At 37.7% G+C, this 17,746-nt stretch overlaps 1 protein-coding gene and 1 non-coding gene across 2 annotated transcripts in view; one reads left to right on the forward strand and one right to left on the reverse strand.

Annotated features, from left to right (window-relative positions):
- Positions 1-17,746, forward strand: part of jak1 (Janus kinase 1) — a 44,591-nt gene that overhangs the window by 15,122 nt on the left and 11,723 nt on the right. The window contains exons 4-21 of the mRNA XM_088350516.1: positions 2,084-2,237; positions 3,709-3,872; positions 6,405-6,679; positions 8,724-8,839; positions 9,151-9,318; positions 9,430-9,587; positions 9,877-9,991; positions 10,180-10,378; positions 11,468-11,577; positions 12,411-12,557; positions 12,632-12,719; positions 12,785-12,912; positions 12,989-13,127; positions 14,157-14,308; positions 14,392-14,542; positions 15,322-15,410; positions 16,477-16,666; positions 17,476-17,600. Coding sequence (XP_088206642.1) covers positions 2,084-2,237; positions 3,709-3,872; positions 6,405-6,679; positions 8,724-8,839; positions 9,151-9,318; positions 9,430-9,587; positions 9,877-9,991; positions 10,180-10,378; positions 11,468-11,577; positions 12,411-12,557; positions 12,632-12,719; positions 12,785-12,912; positions 12,989-13,127; positions 14,157-14,308; positions 14,392-14,542; positions 15,322-15,410; positions 16,477-16,666; positions 17,476-17,600 — 2,668 coding nt within the window. The remainder of the gene's footprint in view (positions 1-2,083; positions 2,238-3,708; positions 3,873-6,404; positions 6,680-8,723; positions 8,840-9,150; positions 9,319-9,429; positions 9,588-9,876; positions 9,992-10,179; positions 10,379-11,467; positions 11,578-12,410; positions 12,558-12,631; positions 12,720-12,784; positions 12,913-12,988; positions 13,128-14,156; positions 14,309-14,391; positions 14,543-15,321; positions 15,411-16,476; positions 16,667-17,475; positions 17,601-17,746) is intronic.
- LOC148355170 (U2 spliceosomal RNA) lies at positions 4,466-4,663 on the reverse strand. The gene has a single exon (XR_015852340.1). It is a non-coding gene; the product is annotated as a U2 spliceosomal RNA (small nuclear RNA).

Below are 17,746 nucleotides of genomic sequence, written 5' to 3' on the forward strand. Positions count from 1 at the left end.
TGACGAGTAGAAGTGCCAGTATTTCTGGGGATAATCTTAGCCTAGTCCTTCTGGAGCAAGTTAGCTGTTGAGAATAAATCATCATAGTAACTGGGCCAAGCTAAATCAAAACTGCTTTCATGCAACCAATTTTTGGGTTAATTCAGCCAATATACATATCTCCACCTAATCCCGTCCCTTAGTTTTGTGCAATTCCCCCCGTGTGGCAAAATATTCATCCGCTAGAATTGATGTATGGATTGTTCTTGCTTTTTGACTTATATTCTACAGATTTACTATTTCAAATGCTGTGTTTAGACTACTGGTGACCCACAATTGGTTGTAAAATCCTTTGGTTTGACACATAAATAAGGAACACACTTTATTGCTTCTTTCGCTTGTCATCAAAACAGGATGTCCGACTGTGAGAGGTACACTATGTCAGCACTTGAGCTTTAAAGGTGACGATTATAAACCTCACACCGCATTACAATCTTTGGTTGTGTGTTTTGTTTGTTTAATCTTTTCTGAATGTCAATCTAGGAAGCTCTTAGCTTTTTATGGACTGGCAACAATAGTGGAGATTTTCACGTTATTTCTTTATATATCTGTACGCAAAGGTCTCTTAAGAAACTAAATTCTTAAACCACGGATCGCACGGGTGCTTGAAATCATCACAAATTGTAATTTTGTGTTTTCAAAAAATGCTGAAAAATTCAAGTCATGTTCATTTGTATAGCCCTTAATCACAGGAAGTGTCAATGGGCTGCACTGACTATTACAGACTATTATTACACCATCCTCTGATTTAAACCTACATGAGGGCAAGGAAGATGAATGAGGAAATGAAGAAACCTTGAAAAGTGACCACACATGACCAGGCTGCAATGGATGTAGCAAAGGCATGAACAAACAATACATAGACATTGTCAACATGAAACATATGTTATTCATAAGCTATAGACTATAGGTGTGTTTTAAGCCTAGATTTGACCAGTTGCACTGAGGTTGCAGATCGAACCTCAAAGGGCATTCCACCCCACCAGGGCCCGAAACGGGAATGCTCTTGTACCTGCAGATCTAGTGAAAATGACGCAAACACGCCTGCTCTGGTGGCTTGTCATTAGGGCGTTACCACCCTACTGGTCGCACCCAAGAGGACAGCTCTATTTAGAAAACCGGCTTTTTTTGGTCAGCTCAGTTGTTGTTTTTTTTATTATATAATATCTATAATAATTCAACTATACGCACCAAATTATTTAGTAATTTCATATGTTTTGCTGAAGATCCCTGAAAAACACATGAAATACAGTATAAATCAAAATCAGCACCGATCTGCAGAAAAAATGTAAAAACTAGGTAGAGATCCTCTATAAAAACATGCAAAAAAATTAATTTAAATACGTAAAAGAAGGATCAAAACAGTCGATTGAATGCACTAAGTCACCCTGGATGCTGTAATATTATTGTACAGACTGAAATAGTGTTATGTTTGTATCCCTGGTGGCCAAAACTCAGATAAAAAGAAGATAAAATATAGATAAATATATATGTATCATTATAATGAGGCGAAATTTGACTCTTCTGTTTTTATGGATACAGTACTTTCTTTTTTTTGTCTTCCGTATTGAACTCCATTATTACCTAACAGCCATAGAGCCCTTTTCTGTTTTTGTAAACAAGTGTAACGTAGCAAAGCTTTGCATGCATTGTTGAAGCAGAAAAACAGAATTCATGTCAATTTATAGCAGCCTATTGACGCAAAAAGATTGTAAGTCATAGATAGGAATAGTTTAAAATTGCACAAAGTATGTGCTAGCAGTATGTGCTTACAGTCAACAAAAATAAAACGTTCTTTTGATAAGCTTTGGATTTACTCCTTTAAAAGAACTAAAAAAATTTCAAAATTCACCTTAAAAGTGCTTGAATTTGGCCATGAAAAAGGTGTACGAACCCTGTAAAAAAGAAGGATCTCAATCTTTTTATTGACAAGATTTAGGTGCATATAAATACAAAAATGAATGAGCTAAAAAAATATACCTCAAGCAGTCATGTTCCTGATCGAGTTGTAACACAAAATATTTTCTTTATGGTTTTGTCTTAGGTTTTTTTTCCGAAATTGGCATGGCACAAATGAAGGTGAGTCTCCAGTTTGGAGACACTGCGTCAGTAAAATTAAAGGAGGCCTGAACCAGCAGAAAAAAACAGAAGGAGCACCACTCCTGGATGCTGAATCACTCGACTACCTTTTTTACCAGGTATATTATGTACATTCTTTCCAAATATTTTTCCAACAACAAAAGAATTCAGGAGAAATGGGAAAAGACGGGGAAGAATCGTGTTTATTGCAACTGTTTCTTGATGTAACTGTTGCTCGGTTAGCATCCAGTTTCTGCCCATAGAGGATTGTTTTGCAAAATTGTTTTAAAAACGACAAAATGCACAAAAATGATCAGGATTCTTCCTTAGGTCACTATATGATTCAGGATCTATGAGAAATACCCTTTTCCCCTGGCAAAGAAGACATTTCCATGAGGGCTGAGTTTCCCAAAACGTCTCATCTGGTGAAATTTGCATTTAGGGAGACAAAGAACGTCCAGTGGTTCTTAGTGACAATAAGACGCAGTTCCCAGCTGGAGAACCCAAGTGGCTGCAATGTGCTAAAAGCTCCACCCGCAAAATTGTTATTCTATCTTCCGTAGTAACAAGATCAAGACCAAATATGTTTGCTTCTTCATAGAATGTCTCAAGTTACGTTTCATGATTTCAAATTTCTAGACTTATGAGTATCTGAAAGAAATACGGGTTTTCTTCATGTGTTTTAGCTTCCTTTTTGGAGCCATAGTATTTTATCTAAATTAATGAAGTATTTTTACACCACAAATAATCAAACAATAGACAGTGTAGCTACTGCATTTTGCCCTTTTTTCCTTACTAAAATAAAAAATAAAGCAATACTTTAATCAAAGAGTTTTCAAAGGCCGTTTAAACTTGACATATTCTCTAAATTAATTATATTAATAACCGCTAGTCCTCTGGTGGGGTTCGAGGGTGACTTTTCTTTTTAATGATAAAGCAATGATGATGTGAAATAGTTGAACTGAAATTGTCTGGGGTTTACTGATATTGTTTAGACAATATTTTATGTTGCACCAAAAAAATATAACTTCCTCTATGGAAACAAGCTTCAGGGTCTTCTCTGTTCTTTGTCTGTTCCTAAATGTCTATGGCCAAAACAGTCAACCGTCCTGCTGCCAATTCATCATATATTATAAATAAGAAATCTGCTTCTTCCTACTGGATATGGAAGATTATTACAGATCCTCTTTCGATAATTGGAAGACGGCGCAGATACTCAATTGGCATGCTTTTTGCCAGCACTTATGTGGTTGTGTACTTTTCCTGGGGCACACCAGACAAGGTCTCACAGCCTACTGGTTAAGAAACACTTGTTCAGAAGACAGTACTATAAGCTCAGTGCCAGGCATCAAGCATCTGAATGTCAAGGGCAACCACATTTTCACACTTAATTGTTAGGGTTGTTCAAACTTGACCTTGAGTATGCGGCGTTGGCCACTGACATTCAAATCAACTTGCTTATTTCAAATGTCAAAGCAGCATAAACAGACTAGCATTGTTTACAGTTAAATTTTCAGAACATAAACTTGTGTATATGCATTGATTGTACATTATATTTGCAAAGCTTGATTATTCTGATTTGTCTTCTAGGGCCAGCATGATTTTCAAACAGGCGTGGTACCTCTTCGAACGTGCATGTCTGACGCTGAGCAGCGAGAGATTGAAAATGAATGTCTCGGAATGGCTGTGCTAGCTATTACCCACTATGCCATGAGCATGGATATACCCCTGTCTGCTGCATCTCAAAAACTCAAGTAAGACTATTAGTACTCTTATATCAAAGAATGTTTTAGTCTTATTTGATATGGGAGGGATGGGAGGGTTATGGGAGGGATGGGAGGGATCCCCCCCCAAAAAAATTTCGAGTGCCGTAATTTTTGCACTGTTAGGCGCACCGGGTTATAACACGCAGTGATTGATCAGTCAGAATATGATTGCAAAAATTGGATGCGATCGGAATAGGACCCAGACTACAGTAGGGGGGGTTTAACAAACTTTATTGACACAAACACACTACATCACACTCCAAAAACGTGGCCCAATTTAGAGATTACAAACATTGCTTATTTAAACATCATTACTAATGTTTCAATGAAAGAAATAATTGTGGCAGGATAACAAGGTTACCATGACCAATGAACAAGTAGGAGGGTAGAGACAAAAACACAGTGTTTTTTTTGTGGGGGTTTTGGGGTTTTTAAGGGTTATTGATCTTTCTTCGTTATTCATTATCCATTATCCGTTATCGGTCAGTTCATAATACGCTACAAAGCCTAGGAGCCGGGACACTTACTCTCAGCCAAAAGGCCAAGCTAAGGTCCTAGCCCTAAAGCCTTGCTACGATCATTGCGAATGCACCGTTCCCGGAGGTACTGCAATACCGGGCCGATGCGTGGAGTGGACAGAGCAAGCTCATATTCCATCTCCGAAATGCAAAAATCAAAGATAGTGACTTCATAGAAAGTACACAAAAGGCCAAGCTAAGGATCTAGCATCAAAGCCTTGCTAGGCCAAGCTAGTCATACGTAAAGGCCAAGCTAAGGATCTAGCATCAAAGCATTAAGGTCCTAGCATTTTTTTGTCTTTTTTTTGGTTTGAACAAATTTATTGACACTAAAAACAGAAAACAATCATGACAATCTCAACAGCAATTAAGCACATTCACAATATTATATTCCAATATTACGTTTTTAACAGCAAACACAAAGTGAGGTTTGAACAAACCTTCTCGAAAATCAAACATATTCACAATTTCATTTTTTGGTTTGAACAAATTTATTGACACTAAAAACAGAAAACAATCATGACAATCTCAACAGCAATTAAGCACATTCACAATATTATATTCCAATATTACGTTTTTAACAGCAAACACAAAGTGAGGTTTGAACAAACCTTCTCGAAAATCAAACATATTCACAATTTCATTATATAACATCTTTGTTAGTGTCAATATTTTTGGTTTGAACAAATTTATTGACACTAAAAACAGAAAACAATCATGACAATCTCAACAGCAATTAAGCACATTCACAATATTATATTCCAATATTACGTTTTTAACAGCAAACACAAAGTGAGGTTTGAACAAACCTTCTCGAAAATCAAACATATTCACAATTTCATTATATAACATCTTTGTTAGTGTCAATAGATCCGTCCAGGCCAAAGTCGATTGTCCTCGGTCTGAACAAATCCACTGACACCAACAGCAGCAAAACACAGCCATCAAGCATATTCACATTTTTTTTATATTTGACAATATGACGTGACGATATTACGTTTTAACATTTTTTCCTGACATTTTCAACATCAATTAAACAATTTCAGAGTTATTTTCTTTTAACAGTAGTTAACCAGCGTGTAAAAGGCAATACTATTGTGCGAGGGCATAGCTCTGCCATCCCACCCTCCCAAGCAGCATTCTTCCAGTCCTCTGTGTGGGTCCTTTCCATTCTGCGTAATATCCCACACACACATCCTATCCAAGAGACTACTCGGGATACAGATGGCACACAGATAGGATGACACTTTATGTCATCATCACACCAGTTTTAGTTGCGGGGCCACATTGTTGATGTCATTATTGGGTTGGGCTGCAAGGTTATTGTTGGACATTAAACCAGTCCATGATGCAGAAAAGGTTGGGGACCACTAACATACAGTATTGTATCACCGACTCGCAAAGTACTAGCGAAACTCACCTGATTCTGAACTGAATGAAGGGAAAGGCATTGTGGGAAGTAATTCAGCCGTTCAAAAAGATTTAATTCATAGCATGCCCACACATATTCAACAACAATTGTCACACAATGCTTAGTTTGAGCCAAGGAAAAGTGAAACACAATTTTATGACTTTTTTTTTCTTTATTCACTTTGTCCCATTTTTTTAACATAGTATCTGGTTCGGTGAATAAAAATGGTGTGATAATGAGATGCAACCTATTACCAGTTACATAATCATTATCTTAGTAACCTGGCTGTTAATATTCGGCACTCAATCCCCGTTGCCACCATTATTATGCAATTATGGTCAGTGTGCAATTAATGATCAGTTTACATTTATCAAGCATGATGATACACCAGTATGCATTTTAAATTTTCCCGTACACAAGGCAGACCAGTTCATAAGGTGCACGTTTAAATATCTGGCCAATTTGGGGTTTGAGGGTTTGCCTTATGATCCGGAAAATTCTGTAATAACAAGAAAGATAAAGTTTGTATATTTATCACAATTGTCATCTATCAATTGATTGTAACATTTTTCTCTTTTCCTGTTTTTGCAGTTATAGACGATTTATTCCACAGATGCTTGATGCAAACTTTAAACAGAGAAACTTTTTGACCCGGATTCGCATCAACAATGTCTTCAAGAAATTCCTCAGCGAATTCAACAACCGAACTATAAGCGTCAGCGACAGCGAAGTCACCCTGTACGACCTGAAAGTTAAATATCTGGCTACTATGGAGGGGTTGACCAACGGAATGGGCAGTGAGATAATAGAGCCCAGTTCACTTCGTGTGACACAAGAAGGAGATGTCGTGAATGGAGGAAATTTCGGTACAACTTTTGGTTTATTTATTTACTTAAATTTTAAGTTGAATAAGAATGCATTTTGTATTTTTTTTGACACGTTCTGTTCAAGCTATAGCCCCTAAAAAAGCTAAGAGCTAAAAGAAAAAAAGACCTTTCGTAAGAAAAAAACTGGGTGTCAGATGGAGGAATGAGTTTTGAATATTTGTATAGTGCAGTTTAAAAGTATATGCCCGCCTTCTGATTTCTGTATTTTTTGCATATTTATCAGTTACAAATATTTCAGATAATCAAACCAATTTCAATATTAAACAGAGACAACCCAATAAAGTACAAAACTCATTTTTTAAATGTTGATTCCATTTGTTAAGACACAAAAGAATCAAAACCTGTCCGGCCCTTTGTGAAAACGAAATTGCCCCTCTGAACCTAGTTGCAATAACAGAAATGCAAGTTTACAACATTTGGTAATGAGTCCTTCCACAACGCTGTGAAGGAAATTTGTGCCCACTCTTATTTGCAACATTGTTTCAAATCTGCCATATTGGAGAGTTTTTTCTAGTATGAACTGCCATTGAAGGACACAGCACAGCATCCCAATTGGATTTAAATCCAGCCTTTTTTTTGGGGGGTGGGGTGTATTTTGGGCCATTCATTATCCCGTCAACCACCGAAAGTTGTCCTGGTCCTGAGGGAGCAAAGGAACCCCAGTTCAGGTCCGTGTTTATTACTCCATAATAAGAAAGACACTGGCCAAAAATGGCATCCATTGGAGAGTTCCTGGGTAAAACCACTGCTGTCACATAAGAACACAGAGTCATCTCACTTTTGACAAACGGTATCCTGATTATGCTCAAGCCATTTGAGAGACCTTCTGTGGACTGATGTGTCAAAAATTGAAGTTTTTGGAAGGTGTGCAGCCTGTTACAGCTCCTGTAAATATGGCACAGTATTTGACAAAAAGAATGATGCCAACAGTAAAGCATGGTGGTGGCAGTTTGAAGTTCTGGGGCTGCTTTGCTGCCTCAGAATCAGGACAACTTTCTGTGATTGACATATTAATAAATTCTGGTGGCAACCAGAAGATCTTTAAGAACATTTAGCAATCATTTGGTGCCCTCAAACTCAAGGGCTCTTGGATCATGCAGCAGGACAACATCAGCAAAGTCCGCCTCTGAATGGCTCAAAAAACCCAAATAAAGGTTGTCAAAGTCCGGATTTAAATCCAATTGAGATGCTTTAGTGTAACCTTAAACGGCAGTTCATGCTAAGAAACTTGGCAGATTTGAAACAATTTTGCAAAAAAGAGTGGGCCAACATTCCCCCACATTTACATCCATTAATCACAAAATTTCTAAAAGGACTGCACAGCAACGCTCCGCAGCGTTGTGAAATACTCATTACCAATTAACATAAATGTTTCTGTTATTGCTGCCAAAGGCGGGCCAACTCGCTATTAGGTTTAGGGGGCAATTACTTTTTCACACAGGGTTTGTTTATTTCTTTTTTTGCCTTGATAAATGGAATCAATGTTCCAAAACTGCATTTGGTATTTCCTTGGCTTGTCTCTGTGTGATATTAAAATTGGTTTGATTACCTTAAACCTTGTGAGAGATAAATGTGCAAAATAAAAACACAGAAATCAGGGAAGGGGACAAATACTTTTTTCACGGTACAGTCTACTTTTTATTTGTGTAGGATTTTTTTCATTTTATATTCCGTTTTTGTTCAGTGCATAAACAATTTTCAGATATACACATGGATATTTTTAAAGTAAATGACTGAACATGAAATGATTAGCGCAAAATGATGCCACCCAAAAACACTACTAGTGGGACACTTTAAAATACGATGTAGAGGTGCATACGCTGTAACATTTCTTGTTAAAAGTATGCTAACTATTTAACATCTTATTGAGAAAAAAAGGGGATATTAGATGTCTCATTTATTTTATACATTATTGCACTCTCATGTTTTTATCATTACTTTTAAAATTGAATAGTAATAATTAGGTTCTTAAATTGCTTGCCAGTTGTTAAAACACAGCTATGTTCCACGACTGTGTTCACAGTGTACTACAACCAGGTCCTAGATCAGAGCCCAAACCAGAGCATGGTTATTTGGCAAGATGTACAAGTATGTGTATCTGGCACAACAGGCATTTCCTGGAGGAAGAAGCCCCCCAAAGTAAGCGAAACAGTTATCATTCTTTGGATATTTCAACTCATTTTAACCATAATAACATAATTTTCTAGGCCAGGCTCAGTATATGTATATGATGTTTAATCCCGCCCCCCTTTTTATTAGTGACTGGAAAATGGATGAATGACTGAATGTATGATCAATTCTCATTGGTGTTTGAAATTATTTTCTTCTTGAACTGAAATTGTGTTAATTCCTACATTGCACAGCAGGAATAATAAAATGCATACAAAATGGTCACCTAAGTGCATTTATTGATTCTACTTAGATAAAAGCTTTGTGTATCATCAAACTAGATGCTGGTGAATTTTAAAAGCAAGTCAAAGAAGAACAAGCGGAATCAAAATCTGAGAAGAAAGGAAGCAGATGAAGGCTGGAAGAGATTTTGTGATTTCCACGAGATCATGCATGCTGCCATAAAAGATGCCACAGTTACAATTCATAGACAGGATCACAAGAAAATGGTAGGACAACGTTGAGTCTAAATCAACCTCAAATCTGCAAACCAGTTTACCTTACCTTTTATGATTAAAACATAAGAATAATACATATTTGTCTGCACCTGTCTTTTGTAGGAGCTGCATTTGACATCTTCATCTGAAGCCCTGTCCTTTGCAGCCCTGGTGGATGGCTACTTTAGGCTGACAGTGGATGCCCATCACTACTTGTGCAAGGAGGTGGCTCCATCTTCTGTGGTGCACAATATCAACAATGGCTGCCATGGCCCCATTTGGTTTGTTCTTTTCTTTTCATTTATGCTGATTCTTTGTTTTTCTATACACTCTTTAACCTAATTCTATATTTTTGTTGTAGTTTTTGGAGTGGTTATACAGTTGTTGTTTTTTTTAATTTAATCACATTTTATCAGTTTATGATCCTATAGAGCGGTTGTTGCTGCCCGTAATCATGATGATGAAACTTAACCATTGATTTATTTTGATCCCAACATAAGAATACCTCTGCCTTCTTACCCTTTGTTTGAGTTTGAAATATCTGGTGTCCTATTTGGTTTCCTGCTTCAGTACGGAGTACGCCATTCAAAAGCTGCGCCAGGAGGGTAATGAAGAGGGCATGTACATTCTTCGCTGGAGCTGCACCCACTACGAGTACATTATCATCACGGTGGTATGCGATAAGGTATCTTGCTTCATTTTGATGTCTCCTTAGTTTTCAATCAAACCTATCTGCTAGAAGTTATATTTTCACTTTTTACTCTGATAACACAATTCACTTCTCCAGCAAAACCCCCTGTCTATTCTTCCGCAGCACTGTAGGAAATTTCACTAATTTAGCCCACTTCTCTCATCTCAATTTCCTCAATTTAGATGGACCTTGAGCAATCCCGCTCTGTCAAGCAGTATAAAAACTTCCAGATCGAAGTCACTCCAAACGAATTCCGGCTTTCTGGCACAGAAACGGCCAGGCCTAGTCTCACCGAGTTATTGGAGCACCTGGAGGGCCAGAGTCTTCGCTCAGACAATCTCCAGTTTAGATTGCTCCGCTGCTGCCCTCCTCAACCCCGAGGTAACATGTCTGTTGAATATAGCCAAATATCTAAGTTGGCAGTACAAGCAATATCTAAATATATATGATTTGGACTGAACAACTTTTTTGTATTTGTGTGTGTGTGTATATATATATATATATATATATATATATATATATATATATATATATATATATATATATATACAGGGTGTCTCAAAAAATGTCATCACTCTTAGAATGATGAGAAAACCTTTATTTATGAACATAGTGAAGTGAAATAGCATCGAATACATGAGACAAATGTAATTGAAGAATCATGTTCGCAAATGTTCAAAGTGATGACCATTATTGTCCAGACAACGCTGATAACGCGCAAACGTCGCGAAACACATAAAAAGTGAGTAAATTTTTTCGAGACACCCTGTTTATATATATATAAATTTTTTGTTTTGTTTTGTTTTGTTTTTTCCTTTGTATCAAAAATGTGTATGTAGACATTCTTAAGTAGAGGTACCACTGTTTATGAGTATCTATATAAGTTTCTACTACAGCAACATAGTAAAAATTGACAAAAATGGAGATTCTCCTATTAGTGAAGATATGCCAATCGCTATCATAAGGCTATTATGAAAATTATGATTTTAAACAGGGATAGATTAGCATGACGATGATGAGAGAAGACTAAAACATAAAATATGATGTGGTCTTCGTTATAAGTGCAAAAAAATCAAAATAGTTGTGTCATGGAATAATATTCTTAACTAATAAATTTTAGGTGTCAGATTTGCTTATTTTAATCTTTTACTTTGAGGTCGTAATTGCCACTCTACTAACTGAAATAAGATCAGGATTTTTTTAAAGTCATGTTTATTTGTTTACATTACAGACAATTTAAGGGGTAATTGTTGGTGGCTGTGCAATTGTGTATTTTCTTCAACACTAACTACAGTACAATGTGTGTACTTTTGTTTTTCCAACAATGTATGAGTCCCACATTTTTTCCACCTGTAATTCATATTCTTTTACTTAATTTACTACTGTCTTTACTATTATTCTACTTGTATGCCTACTGTAATATTAGAATTTCTATCTTGTGTTGATGTTTTGGGAACACATGTGTTGTAGAAATATCCAATTTGCTGGTGGTCACTAATGATAGAGCACCGGTACCTCTGACACCAATGCAGGAGAGCCAGGTCATAATCCATCGCATTCATAAAGAAGAAATTGAACAGGTGCCCTTTCACTCTACACTTCATCAAATGTGTTTGTATATGCATATGCAGTATTCTGTGTTGTAACATTTTTTTGTGGTGTAATATTTTGCACTAATCCTGTTTGGATAGTTCCTTCAATTGTATTTTTTTTTTTATATATTGTATCAAAATATTTTTAGTAGGACGCTTTATGTATTGAAAACATTGGAAATGCATATCGGTGTATTATCATATTTGTCATCGAGTAAGTGGGACGTTACTCTTACAATACATACATTTTATCCCTCTAACACATAAAAACACCTCAAACCACCAGTCGTCCCCAACCTTTTCTGTACCACAGACCAGTGTAATGTCTTACAATATTCTTGCGGCTCAACCCAATATTAACATGAACAACATGGCACTGTGGCTAAAGAAAATGTGATGATGTTAAACCTAATGCCTTTTTGTGTGTCGTCTGTATTGTCAGTGTCCTTAGTAGTCTAGTAGATACGATTTCGACTCTCCCCACCTCAATCTTGGTTCGTTTTCCCGGTGCATTCATTTATTGCAATCGTGTTTAGCGATATTTTCCACTGATCAATCAATGCACAAATATGGTACCCATTTTTAATTTTTTCGTGCCACCCTAACTCTTAATGTTGTTTTAATTATATGCGGCTTATTTTTCGGTGTGCTTTTTATACAAACAAAAGCTATCACAAAAGACTAATTTTCGGGGGTGCGCCTCATAATCCGGTGTTCCTTATTGTGCAGAAACTACAGTATGCAGTCAATGGTTTGACTTTAAAAAAAGAAACAAAATATTTTTGTAATCTCAATGCATTTGTGTCCTTGATGTGCATTAGGAAGAGCATCTTGGTTCCGGCACGAGAACCAATATATTCTCAGGCAAACTAAGAGTAAAAAATGATGAGGATCTAGGTTACGGATCTTTCCAAGAGTATTCGGTGGTGCTCAAAGTGCTGGGTTCAGGACATCGAGATATTTCCCTGGTGAGATTCAACATTATATGTGCACATGTAACACATTCCAAAGTGGTCATTATATTTGATTAATTTTTTTCTAGGCCTTCTTTGAGACTGCAAGCATGATGCGGCAGGTCTCCCACAAACACATCATACTGCTTTATGGAGTGTGTGTCCACCATCTGGAGAGTAAGTGTCAGGATTCTCGGTGTGTTGCAGAAAAGTACCTTTCGCAAACCCTTTTTCTTTGTCAGATATCATTGTGGAGGAGTTTGTTGAACTTGGACCATTGGATTTGTTCATGAGGAGACAGCAAAGCCAACTGAGCACGGCTTGGAAGTTCCAGGTGGCTAAGCAGCTGGCCTCAGCTCTAAGCTATTTGGTGAGGGAGAAAGATACACACACACTTCTGCATGCCATGTGCAACTCGCAAACATAGATTTAATTTTGACACGTAGGAAGACAAGAGGCTGGTCCACGGCTTTGTGTGCGCCAAGAACATCTTGCTCGCTCGAGATGGGCTGGACGATGACCAAGGAGGGCCTTTTATCAAGCTGAGCGACCCAGGAATACCCATCACTGTGCTCACCAGAGAAGGTGAGCTTGAGTGTTGGATCACCAAACCAAAAACAATGTTTTTGTTGGTGTGCTCTTTTTTTCTTTTACGCAGTACGCTTCAAAGACATGCACGAGAATCGACATTGTGCAAGTGATCATATTTTAAATCAGGGGTTCCCAAACTTTTTTCTGTGATGGCCACGTTGCTTTTCCCTTCTCTGATGAGAGGGCATGGTCAGTTTGTAACAGAGAAAGTGTGAGGGTTGCAGTAGTGCCCGAATGTCAAAATGTATTGTTTTCCTCGAAGCTACAATCAAACAACCCTTCTGGATTCCTTACATAACAAAAGTCTGAATTAAATAATAACTATATAAATGAATTAAATAAGAGCCAAATAACCTCTCTAGATTCCTCACGGACAAAAGTCGGAAAATAACTAATTTCACTATTTGTGAAATACAAAATAACATAATAACACTCTTTGGGTTCTTCACAGAAAACAAGTCTATGGAACATACACTTTCTGTTGTGCCATACACAGTATTAACAGGTTCAAGACCAGCTCAGTTGTCAGAGCACTGAACCACCTGTGGTTAAGATGGATTGTGAAAAAAGGCAGTGCAATTTATCTTATTAGCACACTATTTTTAGCTAAAGTAACAGAGACAAATATTAGTTTCGATGTGCATTTTACATGTTGCAATGACAATAAATACAATGAAAAATGTATTTTTATTGTATTTACTATAAATATAATGATTCATTTATTGTCTGTTGTACTGTGATTAAAGGTAGTTTGATAACGAGATAAACACCCGATGTTCAGTGCTCTCACTGCCGCAACCTGGGTTCGAATCCAGTTGCATCCAAAATTGTGCACACAGACTTTGAGTTTTATTTTAGGTAATAAAAAAATATTGCATGTCAAAATGCTCTCTGGTATTGTTCAGGGAGGGCAGACCAAATGAGAAGGCGGGCTGTATCCTGCCCGTGGGCCATAGTTGGGGGACCACTGTTTGAAAGCCTCGATGAAAAGTGTTTTTCAAAAACCAACCTGTTTCTCTTCAGAGTGTGTTAACCGCATACCCTGGATTGCCCCTGAGTGTGTGAAGAGTGTGTCAACACTGAGCATTGCAGCTGACAAGTGGGGCTTCGGGACCACCCTGTGGGAGATCTGTTATGATGGAGAAGTTCCACTTAAAGAAAAGAGGCTCATAGAAGTATGCATGATAACTGAAATTCATCTCTCTTGTCTTGGGTCTCAAATGCATCCCAAACTTTGATTCTGTTTGGTCACGAGCAGAAGGAGAGGTTTTATGAAACGGAGTGCCAGCTTCCAACGCCCGACTACAGAGAATTAGCTGAACTGATGATTCACTGCATGAACTACGATCCAAAGAAGAGACCTTTCTTCAGGGCTATTGTGAGAGACATTGACAAACTGGAAGAAAAAAGTAAGTTTATCCTGTAAGGTTCGGCCTGAACCTCGGCCTGGTTCTTTTATCTTGAATGCTAGCTATTTATACTTGAAATGGGAACCACATTATTATTTGAATATTATTTGGATACCGGAAAGATTGAATTCACAACTCTTTTTTTAGACTGATGTGGAAGAAGTCTGTCTTATCTAATATAGTGATTGTCCTGTACTGTCATAACCATCTAGCCATGCAGGGGTGGCACTAAACCTCACTCTTGTGCCAATGTGGGACCCCATGATCTTAACTGGTTCAAACTGGATAATGTGTGCAATAGTGCTTTAAAATAGGAATACAAAATTATCCGGGTAACGGGAACAATTGAAAGGTTTGCCTGAAACTCAGCCCAGTTCTTTTTTCTTAGATGCTCACTAGATTAGGAAATAAGAACCAGGAGAAGGCAAAATCTAGGTATATTAGTGTTTGCATATTTTGTTATTGTCTGGTTGGTGTAGTTCAAAGCTTGGTGATAATTGAAAAGGTGTAATGAGCCGTTTCTTGTTCAGCAGCCATAAAAGACTTTTCCAATTTCCGAATCGTAATTCTGAGATCAAACCCGAGGGTTTATTTGAGGATTCTGTGAACGCTCATACTGTATATCCCAAATGTTCTCCAGCTCCTAAGTGATCCTGGCTCTGCAAACTAGCAACTGATTAAGACAAAATGTGCCTATTCAGTGTCTTTTTAATTCAGTTTTTGTGCAATACTGCCCTAGTTCTAAGGAACATAAATATTTTGCTTCTTTATTTCTATAGATCCGTCCTTTGAACAGCAACCTGCGCCTGAAGTGGACCCGACTGTCTTTGAAAACAGATTCCTAAGGACTATCAGAAAACTGGGAGCGGTAAACCCTTTTAATAGTGTTAAGACTAGGCTAGAATGGGCGGAGTCGGTTGAAAAACCCCCAATAATATGGTTCTGCTCAGTTTGATAATTAACAGTGGAAGAGTTTGTTTGACGACGGCATACAGTGAAATAAGCAGTGTTAATGTAATCCTCTATAGGTAAAGACCATATGTTCACTAAGGTATTGTTACGATTTACTCCAAGTTAGAGATAAGATTGGGTCTAAAAAAATCCAGCCTGACCTGGCCCGCGGTTATTATAGCCTGGCCCTGCCCGAGCCCGACAAATTTAAGTTAAATTAATACTTGTATTTACTCTGTACACTTTAAGTGTGATACTTTTTGTGACTAACGTCATATGTTACAAATTAACTAACTGGGTTAGTTAAAAAAAGTGTGATTTGGAAAAAGGGAATGTGTTGAAAAAATTAAGACTCATCATTTCATGTATAAAATCACCATGATGTGGACTGATGGGCACAAGGTAGGGGTGGGCAAACGTTTTGAGTGGTGGGTGGCATTGGAACACAAAAGTTTGCATAGGGGCCGGGCCAGGAGGGAAAAATAGGTTGATTGAGGTACTGTTTTTAATTTTTCATCTATGCCAATACCGAGTCCTAAATCCACTACCCCAGCAATAAATTAGGAAAAAAAGAAAACAGAAGCCTATCCAATCCTTCCCTTTTGCATTTTCATGCACAAGTTACATTTCATTGAACATTTCTTCATCCACTAAAATTGTCTGAATTGTATATGTATCTATGTATGTATTTATGTATGTATATACCGGAGCCATATCCCCCTAGTGGCAGGTGGCTTGAGTCAAGAACACATTCACATTCTTGACTCTTTCTGGGATAGGGATACAGAGGCAGGGATTACCAGCCCTCTGACTCAACCAAACCGATGTGTCGCAACACCTGTCTTTGGGAGTCATTAGGTGACCAAACCCCCCCCAATTCCAACCCCAGGGAGGAAATGGAATGTATAGATAAATGTGGTTATTTGGTCGAAAATATGTTATAGCTTATTGTGATTAATAATGTGACTTTTGCCTCCTGAAAGGGCCATTTTGGAACGGTGGAGTTGTGTCGCTATGATCCGCGAGGTGATCGAACGGGCGAACTGGTGGCGGTGAAGTCGCTCAAGCCTGACAACGGACAGGAGAAGGGCAATCTCTCCTGTGAAATCAATATACTCAAGGCCCTCTACCATGAAAATATTGTCAAGTACAAGGGCATTTGCCTAGAGGAAGGTAACTTTACCAATTTTTCGCTGACTACTCAATTCTGGTACATTTTGCCCATTTATGTGTAGTTTTCGTTTTTCACTCAAGTTTTAGTTGTTTCGCTTGTAAAATGGGAATACTTTCTATCAGTGCTCGGCAAACTTTTCTGTACCACCGATGTGTTCATTATCCGACAATTTTCACGCCCCAACGCAAAGCCTGCATTAAACATGTTTGTACTTTTCATAAAATAATGATGATAATAAAAACAACAATTATAATATTAATGATAACATCGACATTATTAAAAAATAATTAGTGTAAATCAACTGTGTAGTCATGTGGAACATTTAGATGTCCTTGTAACATCTTCCCGGCCCCCTTACTCCGCCTTTTTTAGACGCCTGGCAGTCAACACCTTAGGAAGTCGACAACTTTGGAAGTCATTTAGTGACCAAATCCCCCCAATTCCAACCGGCAGTTTTTGTTGTTGTTGCCTATAGTAGTTTGCATGTGCAAACTAGATGAACTGATGCTGGTAGTAAGCAGTCACAAGCGGTAAGCACTTCTAGTGATGGCCCCCTGGGACTGATTTTCTTTTGTATAGCGAGGTAGATTAAAAAAATAATATATAAAAATCTCATATACTGAAATTCTTGTGTTTAGAGGCGCTCGCTTAAGAACACATCCAACTTAGTCTTGTATTGTATTTAGAAAATGAGGATTTTGTTAAAACTTTTGTCTAAAGTAGGAAAAAAATGATTTTCCAGCTCAACATTTGAAAGCATTTTGTGCTAAAAAAAAATTAAGGCCACTATCTCCTTTTGTGTGAACAGGCGGTCGGGCTACCAAGCTTCTGATGGAGTTCCTTCCTTTGGGAAGTTTGAAAGATTACCTGCCAATGAATAAAAGCAGTATTAGCCTCAGCACCCTGCTTAGCTACTCCACACAAATCTGCCGGGTAGGTCACCGCTACTGTTGTACTGTTGAGTTTAGATGGTTGCTTGAAATCCATGAAAATACTTATATTGTAATGCTTTTGGGTGAAGTACTTGTAAATGCTTGAAGCGGTTGCATTGTTTCTCAACATGTCTGCTTAAAAAATGA

This window comes from Urocampus carinirostris, chromosome 12 (assembly GCF_059441175.1).
Source record: "Urocampus carinirostris isolate Australia breed hairy pipefish chromosome 12, RoL_Ucar_1.0, whole genome shotgun sequence".
Taxonomy (NCBI): domain Eukaryota; kingdom Metazoa; phylum Chordata; class Actinopteri; order Syngnathiformes; family Syngnathidae; genus Urocampus; species Urocampus carinirostris.